The sequence below is a fragment of the Melitaea cinxia genome, chromosome 8 (genome assembly GCF_905220565.1).
Source record: "Melitaea cinxia chromosome 8, ilMelCinx1.1, whole genome shotgun sequence".
NCBI classification, from domain to species: domain Eukaryota; kingdom Metazoa; phylum Arthropoda; class Insecta; order Lepidoptera; family Nymphalidae; genus Melitaea; species Melitaea cinxia.
The window spans coordinates 12,023,661-12,037,470 of record NC_059401.1 but is presented as its reverse complement, the minus strand read 5'-3'; the positions used below and the strand labels follow the sequence as shown (position 1 = coordinate 12,037,470).

The following is a 13,810-nucleotide window of genomic DNA, read 5'->3' as shown; positions in this document are numbered from 1 at the left end:
GTTAATAAGTGTCACAGTGAAATGTTAAATATATATAAATTACATTTTACTTTCAAGTGTAGAAATAATTTAAATATGTACGATTTGATTTATTGTGTTAACCACACATTAGGAATTCTAAACATTTTTGAATATCATATCAAAATTGACCGCTCCAGCGGGGTTCGAACCTGCGTCTCCGACTGACCGTGTCGGTTCAAAATGTCGTCAAAAATGTTTTAATAATTTAAATCTGTATTATATAGACCAAACACTTTTAGGACTTCTTAACCCGCCAAATTCCATGACTGTTAATCGGTGGATAGTACTGTACAGTATCAATTAAAATAAAGGAATGCGTTTCTAAATCCAAAAGTAATATACCTCTTTGTGATCCTTCGAAGCGGTTTCTGTTTCTCGACATAGGAACTGTAGTGTATGAGCACTGCTGAGTTGGAGCGCGTTCTACGTTTATACAGCAGAATTGCCTTATTGTATTCTGGAAACAAATAATAAATTCACTGTATTTATTACGTTTATGAGAAAAAATCTGATGACTAGCTCGAAGTAAACTTTTTTTTTCTTATCAAGAAGAAGGCTACAAAATTCGCATTGTTACTCTAATTACTTTAATATTCAAATACAATTTAACGTTACCTTATACTGAATTGCTGTTTATGTTTTACAATTATTTCTTATATAAGTTATCGATTACTTATCTATACAAATAAACAAAATTGGAGTGTCTGTTTATAATATCAAAATAACCGCTTTTTACTACGAGTAAATACATATGGATTTATACAAGGTACATATACCAAAATAACATTACAATTTTTATCTGTCTGTCTGTCTGGACTTTTAGAAATTTATTTATTTTATAACTCTGCGAGCTGAACACAGCTTTTTTATTAAATTCCATGCGAACGAAGTCGTGGGCACAGCTAGTATAAAATAAATATTGACAGACATTAATTAATTTTCGTTTGGTGTACAATAAAATACATTTGCGTATAGTTCTTTGTTTTGTAATTATTTTTTTATTTTTATAAGTTATAAATCGAGGTTCTCACCTTGAAGGCATCCTTAAATTTATTAGACATGAGGTGGTACAATATAGGATTAATACAAGTAGACATATAGTAAAAAACTCCTGAAAAATAAGTCAAGAAGTTATATGAGACTTCTGTGGTTCCGTATTTCGCCACTAATCGTTGTGCGTGGAATGGCAGCCAACAAATAAAAAATGCTATTACAACTGCAACTGAAAACAAAATACGACCTTTTATTTAATTATGCAACGAAACTAAGTATACATTTTTTAAATCAACAGATTTATTGTTTTTTATTGTTATATTAAACTGAAATAAATATAGCCCATAAATTAGTGAATAAAATATAATATGGAATAACTGGAAAATTTTATACATATTTACATAAAGTAGGGGTAATCATTTATTTAATTAAAAAGTTGTTAGTAAAACAAGGTATGAAATTTGATTCTGATATCCATCCATATCGAACTAGAGTAAAAACAAACGAATCCAAATGTGTAGATTGTGAAGCAAAGTAAATGTCAAATATGATCAAATAACTATGTGAAACTCTTTGAATTGAACTGATTCAGCATATCTTTCAGCATGTCCTACTGCTGGATTGTCAGATGTTAATATCATTACAACCGGGACCGACTTTGCGTGCTCTTCAAGCCGCGGTGGAGAGACATTGTCCTGACCTCAAGAGTGAATCGAACCCGCAAGAGTTGGTATTATGATGGATTCTCACACTACTGTGCTAGGCCGGTTTCAGTAGTGCAAAATGTCATTTTTGGGTAAAACTTGTTAATTTCAAATTAGTTGAGATAAAACTATTTTTAATACTTACTTAACATATATATAACCCTTTTTGTAGATTGCACGCTATTTTTGCGATGCATTTTTTTCGTATTAATGGATGAGTTCAATGAATTTTTTTTTGATGAGTTCTCTTCTTCATCGTTTACATACGATCTGTTCAATCTCCGTGCTATGAGGGAGTATAATATAGTTATTAACACCATTGGAGCAAAAAAGAAAAAGATAAGAGAGATCTCGAAAGAGTGTTCCATAATATCTTTCGTAGGCAGGCACATGTCTTCACCTGATTTTCTTGTAATCCCGAATTCCAGCGCTTGAGGTAAAGCTAGGATAAATGACACGACCCACATTATTAGAATATGTTTTATCGCTCTCGATAATTTGGACATTTTTTGCGATGCAAAAGGATGACAAATTGCTAAGTATCTTTCGACTGTAAATAAGGTGATTGTCAGAACGCTTGCGTTCGTAACGGTTTCGGCCGCTAAGCCGCGGAAAATACAAAAAACAGATCCAAAGATATAAGACGATTTTGTCCAAATAAAGTACATCTCTTGTGGCATACCACTAACCAACAGTAGGAGATCTGATATTGCCAAACTAAATAAATAGTAATTAGTAGCTGTATGCATACTTTTGTTGCGAATGATTACGGTACATGTTATTATATTTCCAAACAACCCCGTAACGAAAATAAGAGAATATATTATTGTTATTGGGATAACTAACCACAAGGAATCTCTTTGTGGACCTAATGAGAAAGAGGTGGCGTTTTCTGCAACTGACCCATTAAAGGTTTCATTTGTTAGATAATCGATTGTATTTAGAGAATTCATGACTATTATTTTTCGTTTTTTCTCAATCTGAACGTATCTGAAACAATAAAAACATATTATCATATGAATAAGAATAAATTTAACTTGATCTTGTAGGTTAATTTCTTTAAGCTACAATCGCAGTCTATGAAAACCTGCAACACAAGGAGCGCCACAAGCGTTTTGCTGAACCTCCCCGGCTGTCAATTCAAGACAACCCTAGGAACTCTCGCTACCTTATTTAAAACTGGAATACAATAAATACTACTTGAATACTTGACTTATTGATAAAATTGCACATATACTATGTATTCCATATACACAAAGGCATTGCATATTAAAAGTAGTTTTTTATTTGGATACATTTCTGACTTTTAAACGAATTTAACTTATATATTTTTTATACAACTAGCTCAACAAACAAGTGTACGGCTCACTTATTAGGTAAGCATAGCCTATAAACACCTGCAAACCAGAAGCATCGCAACTGCGTTGTCGACCCTATCTCCAACCGCCCCCAGGAGCTCTGGTTACCCTACTCACCACAGGAACACAACACTGCTTGAAAGCTGTATTACTTAGTTGTGATGTTCTGTAAAGATGAATCCTAGCTAGATTGATTTATCACCCCCTAAGCCCCCTGCATACTCACTTCACTCACTTCAGCGTCTCGCAGTCCACTACTGGACATAGGCCTCCACAAGTTCGAGCCAAAAATGGCGTGAACTCACGTGTGTTGCCCATAGTCAACACGCTTGGCAGGCGGGTTGGTGATCGCAGGGCTGGCTTTGTTGCACCGTAGACGCTGCTGCCCGTCTTCGGCCTGTGCATTTCAAAGCAGTTGGATGGTTATCCCGCCATCGGTCGGCTTTATAAGTTCCAAGTAGGTAGTGAACTGTGTTAGCCCTTAGTCGAATCTTACGACACCCACGGGAAGAGAGGGGGTGGCTATATTCTTTAATGCCGTCGCCACACAGCTATTATATAATAAATTATAAAATACAATAATATATAATAAATAATAATAAAATATATACATAATATAATACAATATAATATAATACAAAATAATACAGCAAAATATAACAAAATATAATATAATGCAATCAAATATTACATATGTATGTGTGGACGGAAATATACCAAAATAACATTTTTTACAATTTTTGTCTATCTGTCTGTCTGTCTATTTGTTCCGGCTAATCTCTGAAACGGCCGGACCGATTTTGTCAGGACTTTCACTCAACTCACTTTCACTCACAACAAAACTGCACAATATTGCTATTACAAATTAAATAATAGTAATGGTACAAATTAATTAATAATGGTGATGATAATTACAAGTATCTATTGAAATTAAATAAAAAAGTATAGTGTGTTATAAACATATATTTATGTGTTACATACCTAAAACTATTTGCTCTGAATATAACTCGATTGTAAGATCAATAATTCTAAACAAAAATTTATGTGAAATGAAAATTGTTTAAGCAGTTTTAACGCGTCCGTTGCCACGCCACTGCACGTTACTTCTTGTCGACTAATTGCGTTTTGCACTCCAATATTAATGAACCTCATTTAAAAATAGTTATCATTATATTAGATAATTATGTTTTTGTTGCTTTGTTTATATTATTACGGTTGATTGATTATTATTAAGTAGTTTTTGTAGGTTTTGCATTAAGTAATAATAATAACACGCTATTGTTATCACAAGAAAAAAGTAATATTAACAATAATCAGTAGAAATATGTAAAAAAAAGGCGGCTTTATCGCTAAAAAGCAATCTCTTCCGGGCAACCTTAGGGCAAAGGAGATGATATATTGATGATGTATGTGTAAATTTTTATCTTATAGAAAACAATGCAAAACATAAATTGATAGAATGGTTACATGTATATGCTTCACATATTATCATCATCATTTCAGCCTATTACAGTCCACTGCTGGACATAGGCCTCCACAAGTTCGCGCCGAAAATGGCGCGAACTCATGTGTGTTGTTCATGGTCACCACGTTGGGCAGGCGGGTTGGTGACCGCAGGGCTGGCTGGTTGAATATATCCTCGACCTTGGTGTTATACTGGTGTCAAGACACTGTACATAAAATTCTATTTGACGCAGCGCAACTGTAAGCACTTCAAAAATGCTCAGATAAAAATTTCGCTATTTACATTACTAGTGAGCATCATCTCGGAATACCGTAGTATAGTTTGGAACCTTCACTACGACATTTATAAAAAAAGAAACGAAAGTGTAAAAAAAGGTTTCCCTGGCACTTATCGGTCAAAGAACTACCAAGCTATGAAAAATTGTCCAATTTCAAGATTCTTTCTCTTCATAACTGCAGACGTATATTAAACAACAGTTATCTCTTATTATATGATATTTTTTCTCTTATTATATACTGCTGTACCCTTCATGCGTTGCAAGGTTTTTTTTATTTTCTTTTTTGGTCGTACCAACTTAGAAACCTTTATGGGCACAACACTTTGCTGAAGATCATGACATGATGAAATGCATAGTCTACGATTCTGTAAAGGACACATAGACAAACAGTCATTCATATATTTATATATATTTGAAGTGGCATTGTCAGATGACATTGAAAAATAATTAAACTATAAATTATAATTAACTAGCTGTGCCCGCGGCTTCGCCCGCGTTGAAAGTAGTGTGTCACAAAGTTTTTCCGGCAAACTTCCAGTGAAGCTCTCATCAAAATCGGTTTAGCCGTTCCGTAAACCTGCCTCTTGCCATTGGTGAAACCGCATGAAAATCCGTTCAGTAGATTTTGAGCGAATCGATCACATACACTTTTGGGAACTTTGTTTTATAATACACTAACTGTTGCCCGCGACTACGTCCGCGTGGTTTGAAGATATGCATTACTTTTAAAATGTTTAACGCAAATTATTTTTTTATTTCAGTCACTTGAAATGCTTATCAAACTGAGTAACTTTTTAAAAGGCACAATTTAGTATAATTCATTAGTTATTTTTATAAAACCTCTCTATACACCACATTTTTAGTTTTATTTTCAGGCTGTATATGTGTCATACAAACTATCAACCCCAATTAAACCCCCTTAGCGGTGGAATATCGTAAAATCCGTTCTTAGCGGACGTCTGCTAACTATAATCTACCTCCCTGCCAAATTCTCTTTCCAAAATGCCAAAATCTTTGTCAAACCTGGATGGATTTTGAGTTCTCGTGATGAGTGAGTTAGTGACCTTTCTCTTTTATATATATCGATTACTATGCATTATTTGGACACCTTCTCACCATCTATAGAGCATATATTTTAAATTTCAAGTCTCTTACTTCAAAAACTTAAGACTTTCATACAAACTTCCGTCCCCCGTTTTATCCCCTTAGGGGTTGATTTTCGTAAAATCAGTTCTTAGCGGATGTCTACACCCTATAAGGAACCTACCTGCCAAATTTCAACTTTGTAGCTGTTATAGTTTCGGAGGGTTCGTGATGAGTGAGTCAACCTACCATCCCCCGTTTTAACCCCAAAAGGGAGTTGCTTTCTAAATATGCATTATTTGGACACCTTCTCACTATCTAAAGAGTGAACATTCTAAATTTCAAGTCTCTTACTTCATAAAACATAGGACTTTCATACAAACTTTTAACCCCCGTTGTACCCCTTTAGGGGGTCGAATTTCGTAAAAATCGTTCTTAACAAATGTCTACGCCCTATAAGGAGTCCAGCTGCCAACTTTCAAGTTTGTAGGTGTTATAGTTCCGGAGATTTCGTGATGAGGGAGTCAACCTATCATCCCCCGTTTTAACCCCAAAAGGGAGTTGCTGTCTAAAGCTACATTATTTGGATACCTTCTCACCATCTAAAGAGTGTACATTTTAAATTTCAAGTCTTTTACTTCAAAAACACAGGACTTTCATACAAACTTCCAATACCCGTTTTATCCCTTTAGGGGTCGAATTTCGTAAAATCAGTTCTTAGCGAATGTCTGCGCGTTATAAGGAAACTACCTGCTAAATTTCAAATTTGTAGCTGTTATAGTTCCGGAAATTTCGTGATGAGGGAGTCAACCTATCATCCCCCGTATTAACCCCAAAAGGGAGTTGCTGTCTAAAGATACATTATTTGGACACCTTTTCACCATTGAAAGAGCGTGCAATTTAAATTTCAAGTCTCTTACTTCAAAAACATAGGACTTTCATACAAACTTTCAACCCCCGTTTTACCCCCTTAGGGGTCGATTTTCGTAAAATCCGTTCTTAGCGGATGCCTACGTCCTATAAGAAGCCTACTTGCCAAATTTCAAGTTTGTAGGTGTTATAGTTTCGGAGATTTCGTGATGAGTGAGTGACCTTTCGCTTTTATATATATTATTATTATAGATTATTATAGATTATAGATTATAGATAAAGTAAGAGTTAGAAAAAATAAACATAAATTGTCATTTTTTTATTTTCAGGTGAGATTTTCTATTTGAATAATAAATTAAATTAACTTATATTAAATAAATAAATAAGTATTGTTTTTGCATTTACATAATGTATCAGAGTTCATTTGAATACAATTAAATGCTGTAGCCGTGCGGGTTTGAGTTCTAGCATGTCAAAGGACAGTGATTAAATTCTTTATCAATTATTTAAATCATTATCATTAACGAATTTATATCGTGAATGTAAATAACGCTTTCGTGCCGTTTGTTGATTAATATTTTACCTCATTATAAACTCATTGGAATTATAAAGATTTTTTGAATATCATATCAAAAATTGACCGCTCCAGCGGGGTTCGAAACCGCGTCTCCGACTGACCGTGTCGGCGCTCTAGCCAATTAAGCTATGGAACGATGTACCCGTTAGATCAAATTTTTTGATATGATGATTTTTATATTCGGTTTAACCGAATATAAAAATCATCATATCATTGGAATTATGTTATGGCCCTCGACGTCCTAAGATTGCCTTTCTGTCAAGACTAGTGATAGACAATAAGTTTGATATCTACTCTGAATAATACTCGTATTTACCAAATTATATCAGTATAATATATACTTATTTCTAAAGCATATTTGTCACATATACTGTGGTAAATAATAATTTTAAGTCAGTAATAACGACCAAAATGAAAACACATTTGCGGAAGAAATTTTATGTTTAATTGTAATGTAGATATAGTAATCTGTCACACATGGATATGTAGGTACTCACGCCAAAAACAAATGTATATATCTGCCTTGAGCGAAAATCGAAACCACCCCACTTTCAGCGTAAGACAAATTATGATATCACTACACGATATTACTTGTTTTCAAGTTCTTTCTGGGTTATGGTATTTGCATACATAATTTTTAAATCCCCCAAACGATTATGGAATTAGAAAAATTCAAAATGTTTATTAAAAATAAATTAATAGATAAAGCGTAATAATTAGTAAATTCGTTGCAGGATTACATAGATGATAAAGATGTGTGGACTAAGTCAAGTTGTATATCATGCAAAATATAACTAATTTTGTGCTAAAACACATTATATACAACACTTTAAAAAGAGTAACTGCGGAGTTACTTGCAGATGCCTCTCTGCAGAATCTACATTCCGAATCGGTGAAAAATTTTTAATTCAAAAATAACAATTCGAAAGTGCTTTTGAAGTCTATTTGAATTTCTTTCGATTTGATTTCATTTAATTTAATACTGATCAGTATTTGTGTGATTGGTTCTGTTTTAGTTGATAAATTCCGTCTGAAATTTACGTATTCATATCATTGAAAGGATTAGATCTTTACAGAAAAATAATATAGTGAATGGATATACTCATATAACACTTCTTTGTTATTTATTTACTATTCCGTACTACATATTAGAATGCTATTGCCTTAATAAGCTTTTGGGTCATTTGGTTTGCAAAATAAAGTTATACAATATAAATAAAATTATTTGAAAATCACATCTCTATATATTTAGTCGTATAGGACTCAAATTAGTATGTAATTACATAAATCAGTCCTAGAAGAAGTTTGTGTTTCAGCTTTGTGAAGTTTATTCCTTAAAAACGGTCATCGTGATGTTTTTGTAATTAAAATTTTGCATTAAATGTATCAAATTATAATTATTTTAAATAATAAACAGCTATTTTATGAATATTATTTACACGATGAGAAAGTCATAATTCTAAATATGCTGATGTTATAATTAATATAAATATGCTGATTTTGATGTAGCTTTCATTATCTCTATATGAACGCCTTAGTAGAGAAATAATGTATCTTTTGTTATTTCTGGATAACGTTAAATATTTCTACATTCCTTTGAATAGATTTCGTGATACATAACTAATCAATTATTAAAGTTTCCACCCAGCGGTTGCGTAACCCTGTAAGAGGTTAATGTCAATGTATACTTCTCTCTACCACATGTACGCTGACGATTCGCAAATTTATACTCAGTCAAGTCTCGATAACCTATCCTCTGCTGTGGTTGCCTCTAATAATGACTTGGCAACTATGTACCAATGGAGTAAATTATATGGACTCAAAGTGAATCCTAGCAAGTCACAAGTCATTGTCATTGGTAGTCTCAATAATTCTTCTGTAATACCTTACTGCACCTTCTGTAAAGGATTTGGGCATTTACTTAGACCCCACCTTGTCATGAAGCAATCATATAAAAGAACTGAGTAAAAAGACATTCGCGGCCATAAGCTCGTTGAGACGTTTGCAGTCATTTCTTCCCATTCCCACTAAAACTATGTTAGCACAATCCCTACTACTGTCCGTTCTTGACTATGCTAACGCAAGCTATACCTACCTAACGGAGGATCAACTTAATAAACTTGAGCGGCTTCAAAATGTTGCAATCCGATTCATATTTGGGTTGCACAAATTCGATCACATTTCTGACTTTCGCTCTAAGCTTAAGTGGCTTCCTATCCGTCTTCGCCGAAATTTACACATTCTCTCACTTCTGTATTGTGTACTATTTAAACTAACTAGTCCTTTATATTTGAAGAACAAATTTGAATTCGTTGGAGATCACAGTACGGTACTTCATTCGTCTGGAAATCTTACACTTAGAATGCCTGTACATAAGACCAAATATTATCGAGGTTCATTTGCTGTTCAGGCTACTATTTTGTGGAATACTCTACCCTTACACATTCGCAAAGCTCAAAGCTTTGGTTCATTTATAAAACTTGTAAAAGACCATTATCTGTCTCTTAATAGGACATAATTTATATATATACATAAGTATTTAACATATGTATGTGTGTATTATTTACCGTATACTTATATTTTATTGTTATGTACGTGTATATTTATACCTATAGGAATATTGAATAGTTTATTGTATATAATATTATTTATATTGTATATGAATTAATTTATTTGTATGATTTGTATATTATTTGTTTGATGTTCATTTATTATACACCAGCTACCTATTTCTTTTTTTTCCTCTAATCCTAACCCTAAGGTTGCCTGGAAGAAATCGCTATCGAGCGATAAGGCCGCCTCATTGTGCATTATACTTTTTTTTCTTTACAATTCTGTATTAAATTACTCTATGTGGTGTACATCATTACAACCTATACAGTTCACTGCTGGACATAGGCCTCCACAAGTTTACGCCAAAAATAACGTGAACTCATGTGTGTTGCCCATAGTCAGCACACTGGCCAGGCGGGTTGGTGACCGCAGTACTGGCTCTGTCGCACCGAAGACGCTGCTGCCTGTTTTCGGCCTGTGTATTTCAAAGCCAGCAGTTGGATAGTTATCCCGCCACCGGTCGGCTTTTTAAGTTCCAAGGTGGTAGTGGAACTGTGTTGTCGCCTCTTACGATACCCACGTGAAGAGAGGGGTGGCTATATTCTTTAGTACCGTAACCACACAGTACATGTGGTGTACAATAAAGAATAGATAAATAAAAAATAAATAAATAACCCACGTGAATATTCATCTTCCCGTATTAATGTAGACCTTCTGTACCTCTACAATTATGAACCCAAACAATATAAAAAGGTTACTCATTGAGAACAGAACTAAAATACTCATTGACGACAGAACTATACGACAGAATGGGCCCAGAAATCTTTACATGGAAGATATCGTCAAAATCTATGCCTTTTTGAACGTCGACAAAGAGGCAACGAACGAATGGCTTTAACGAAGTGCTCTTTTCGAAGACTTAATGATTCATGACAGCTATAGAGACACACAGGATTGGGTAATAAAAAAAGAACTATAGAAAATATATAATTAAAAATGAAACCACCTCTGACTCTCTCCCTGACTGTGTTGTGGAAACTATCCAACATGTAACCGGCGCATGCAAATCAATAGCCCAAACAGATTATATACCGACACGATCAAAGTATCGTTCACCGAAAATTCTCTACGAATATTAATTAAGAGACACGTTATTACCATATTACAAATAAACCCCAGAAACCGCGTTGGAAAACTCCATTATACAACTGTACTTTGACTGAGGCATCCTTACAAACCGCACAATTCATTTACTTATTGACATAGCAGTACCTCACACAAAAGACTTTACAAAATTGATTTGGTAATTCCAGAGATCAGCCTCGGTAAACTTACAAACGACATACATATATGTGTATTTAATGTACACATTATCGTTATCGATGTGTATGTAATTTTAATTGATTTGGATTAATTAATAACAGTTTAGCTTTTAACTTTTGATAATGTTATTAAATTGTAAATTTAGGCTCATTAAATAGAAGGATAACACGACACACTTCATTCATACATGTATTTTCATCGTTAAACATGTGAAATTAAAGTTTTCTTTTCTAGTCCTATTTTTCTTGTAGTATAAAATTGTAGTGTATGTTTACATAATATTTTTAATATTCTCAACAGTTGGAATACGTCTATTGCCTTATATTATATCTGGTTTCAATATCATCAAATTTTATTGTATGGGTTCTGTAGTCTTTTTCGTATATCTCGTGCAAATACAAATATAGTCTGTGTAAAGGAAAATGTTGACGACAAATTCTCATTAATTCGCCTTCACAGTCAATAAATGGAAAAAAATTTATTCATTATAATGAAACAACTTTTTCGGATTTTATTGCGAAAAATTTTATTGAAAGAATTTGACACAGATTGATTATATTGTACAATATTCTTAGATTGTTGAAATAAAATTAAACTTACTGCGACTTCCAGTTTCACTTGTGTAATTTCCAGGACTGTGGGAATATAGAGATAAAAAGTAGCCCATGTGTTAGTCTGAACTTCCCGCTATCTACGGTTCAAGTTTCATTACAATCAATTAAGTAGTTTTTGCGTCAAAGTGTAATTTGACATTTTAAACATAACTTTTTAGAAAGTTTTGTTATTAAAGCACGATTTGTTTTGTTGACAGAGGAATGAAAATTGTGTCAGCAAGAAACTTGAAATAACTCGTGAACATTTTGCGTGCAATTATTTTATACGACTTTCGACGTGGATTATTGAGGCGGAGTGGATGAGTCAACGTATGATGAACCTCCATTTTATTGCCACTGTGAAGCACTGGTGTTACGATTTCCATCGTGGCCGCCATTTGTTGGGTGACGAAAGTCATGAATGTCGAAATACTGAAACATTTGTTGTGTCAGCAAACATTGATGCTATGCAAAAGCTAATAATGCAAGATTGTCATGTAACTTGTCGTCAGATGAAATCATTCATATTGATCCCGAATAATTTGACAAAAGCTCAAAAAGATGCTCATGACAATTTGTGCAAGGAAATATTCAAGAAATACAATCGCAGGACATTAAAAGTTGTACATGTATGAATATGAGCCCGAAACAATACAGAAATTGACTTTATAGGTCTTCCAAGAAGAGCCAAATCCGACAAAAGTAAGTCGTGCTCGAAGCACATCAAAACAGATATTCGCCTATTTCTTCATCAGGTATACGTGGCAACCGTACCACTAGAGCAACATAGAACGGTGAATTTTAAAAAGTAGATAACTATTTTTTTGTCAGAATTCCTTGGTGAAATACGAAAAAAGAAGTGGTAGCGAAGTCAAATTCTTCATCATGACAATGCAAGCTTTTACACATCGGTTGCAAAAATTACTTTTGAGAAGCTAAAAGGTCGAATTGATGGGTCATCTTTCGTACAGACCTTATTTGGCACTAAATTACTACTTTTTACTTCCACGTACCAAGAATATATAATTGCGTGGCCAACGTTTTTCAGGGCGAGAACAAGCTTTAATGCAATTTAAAAACCTATATTTTGGAGGTACCTCGATCGGAGTGAAAAAAATGTTATGAAAATTGGTTCGAGGGCATAAAAAAATATATTAAACATCACTGAGTATATTTTTAAAAACGATAAAGCTGTTTTCGCTAATAAATTCTCGTGTATAATCAGATTAAGTTCGTGCAGCGAGGCGGTGATGATCATGAAGAATTTCAACAACGCTTTCCAATTCGAAAGCTACAAAGACATCGAAGCGAGTCTACTATTTCATTTTATAATTGATAGGGTTTGTGACAAATAGTTGACGAACAAAGAAATTCATCATGTTGCTCTTATTTTAAAACACGGTAATTTTAACGGAAACAAAAGAAAGCAACGATATTTACTCTTAATATAATAATGCCATAAAATAAATTTTTAATTATAAGACGCGCACATATAAATTTTCTTTAAGTTTTAAATTTTTTAACAATTTATTTACTTGTAATTCAGAATGTAAGGGGGGGGGGGGGGGGTTATATATAGGTTGTTTTGCAAAACTGTCATCTTCATATACTATAGGGCATTTAATTTATTCAGTATTAGAAATTTTGCAAATTCGTCTATCTTTTAAATCACTATAACCTGTAAGATATAAGGTTGATAATGAACTGCATTACATTACATTATACACGTTATATTTAAGTTTATTAAATGGTAAAGAATCCAAGCTAGGCTACCGTAAAGTACAAGATCTATCATTTTCTTTATCGTTATCGAGTACACTATTCACGGCTTTAAGGTTACATTAAACAGTATCTTTTCCAGCTCCAGGCGCATGTACATTATCATGTACTTTATCATGTACATTATCATGTACATTATCAATATGTCTATCATCTTCATTATTTGAATATCACGAGGTATGTTAATACACACACATACCTCAAGTAATTCAAA

General features: G+C 33.4%; 1 protein-coding gene across 1 annotated transcript; it reads right to left on the bottom strand.

The window, feature by feature from the left end:
* Nucleotides 1–256: 256 nt before the first annotated feature.
* On the bottom strand, nt 257–9,198 carry LOC123656018 (pyrokinin-1 receptor-like). The gene is made up of 4 exons (XM_045591741.1): nt 9,098–9,198; nt 1,864–2,708; nt 1,053–1,243; nt 257–478 (listed from the first exon to the last, which is right to left on the bottom strand). The coding sequence occupies exons 1-4, from the start codon at nt 9,196–9,198 to the stop codon at nt 257–259; spliced, it is 1,359 nt and encodes a 452-aa protein (XP_045447697.1).
* Nucleotides 9,199–13,810: the final 4,612 nt, after the last annotated feature.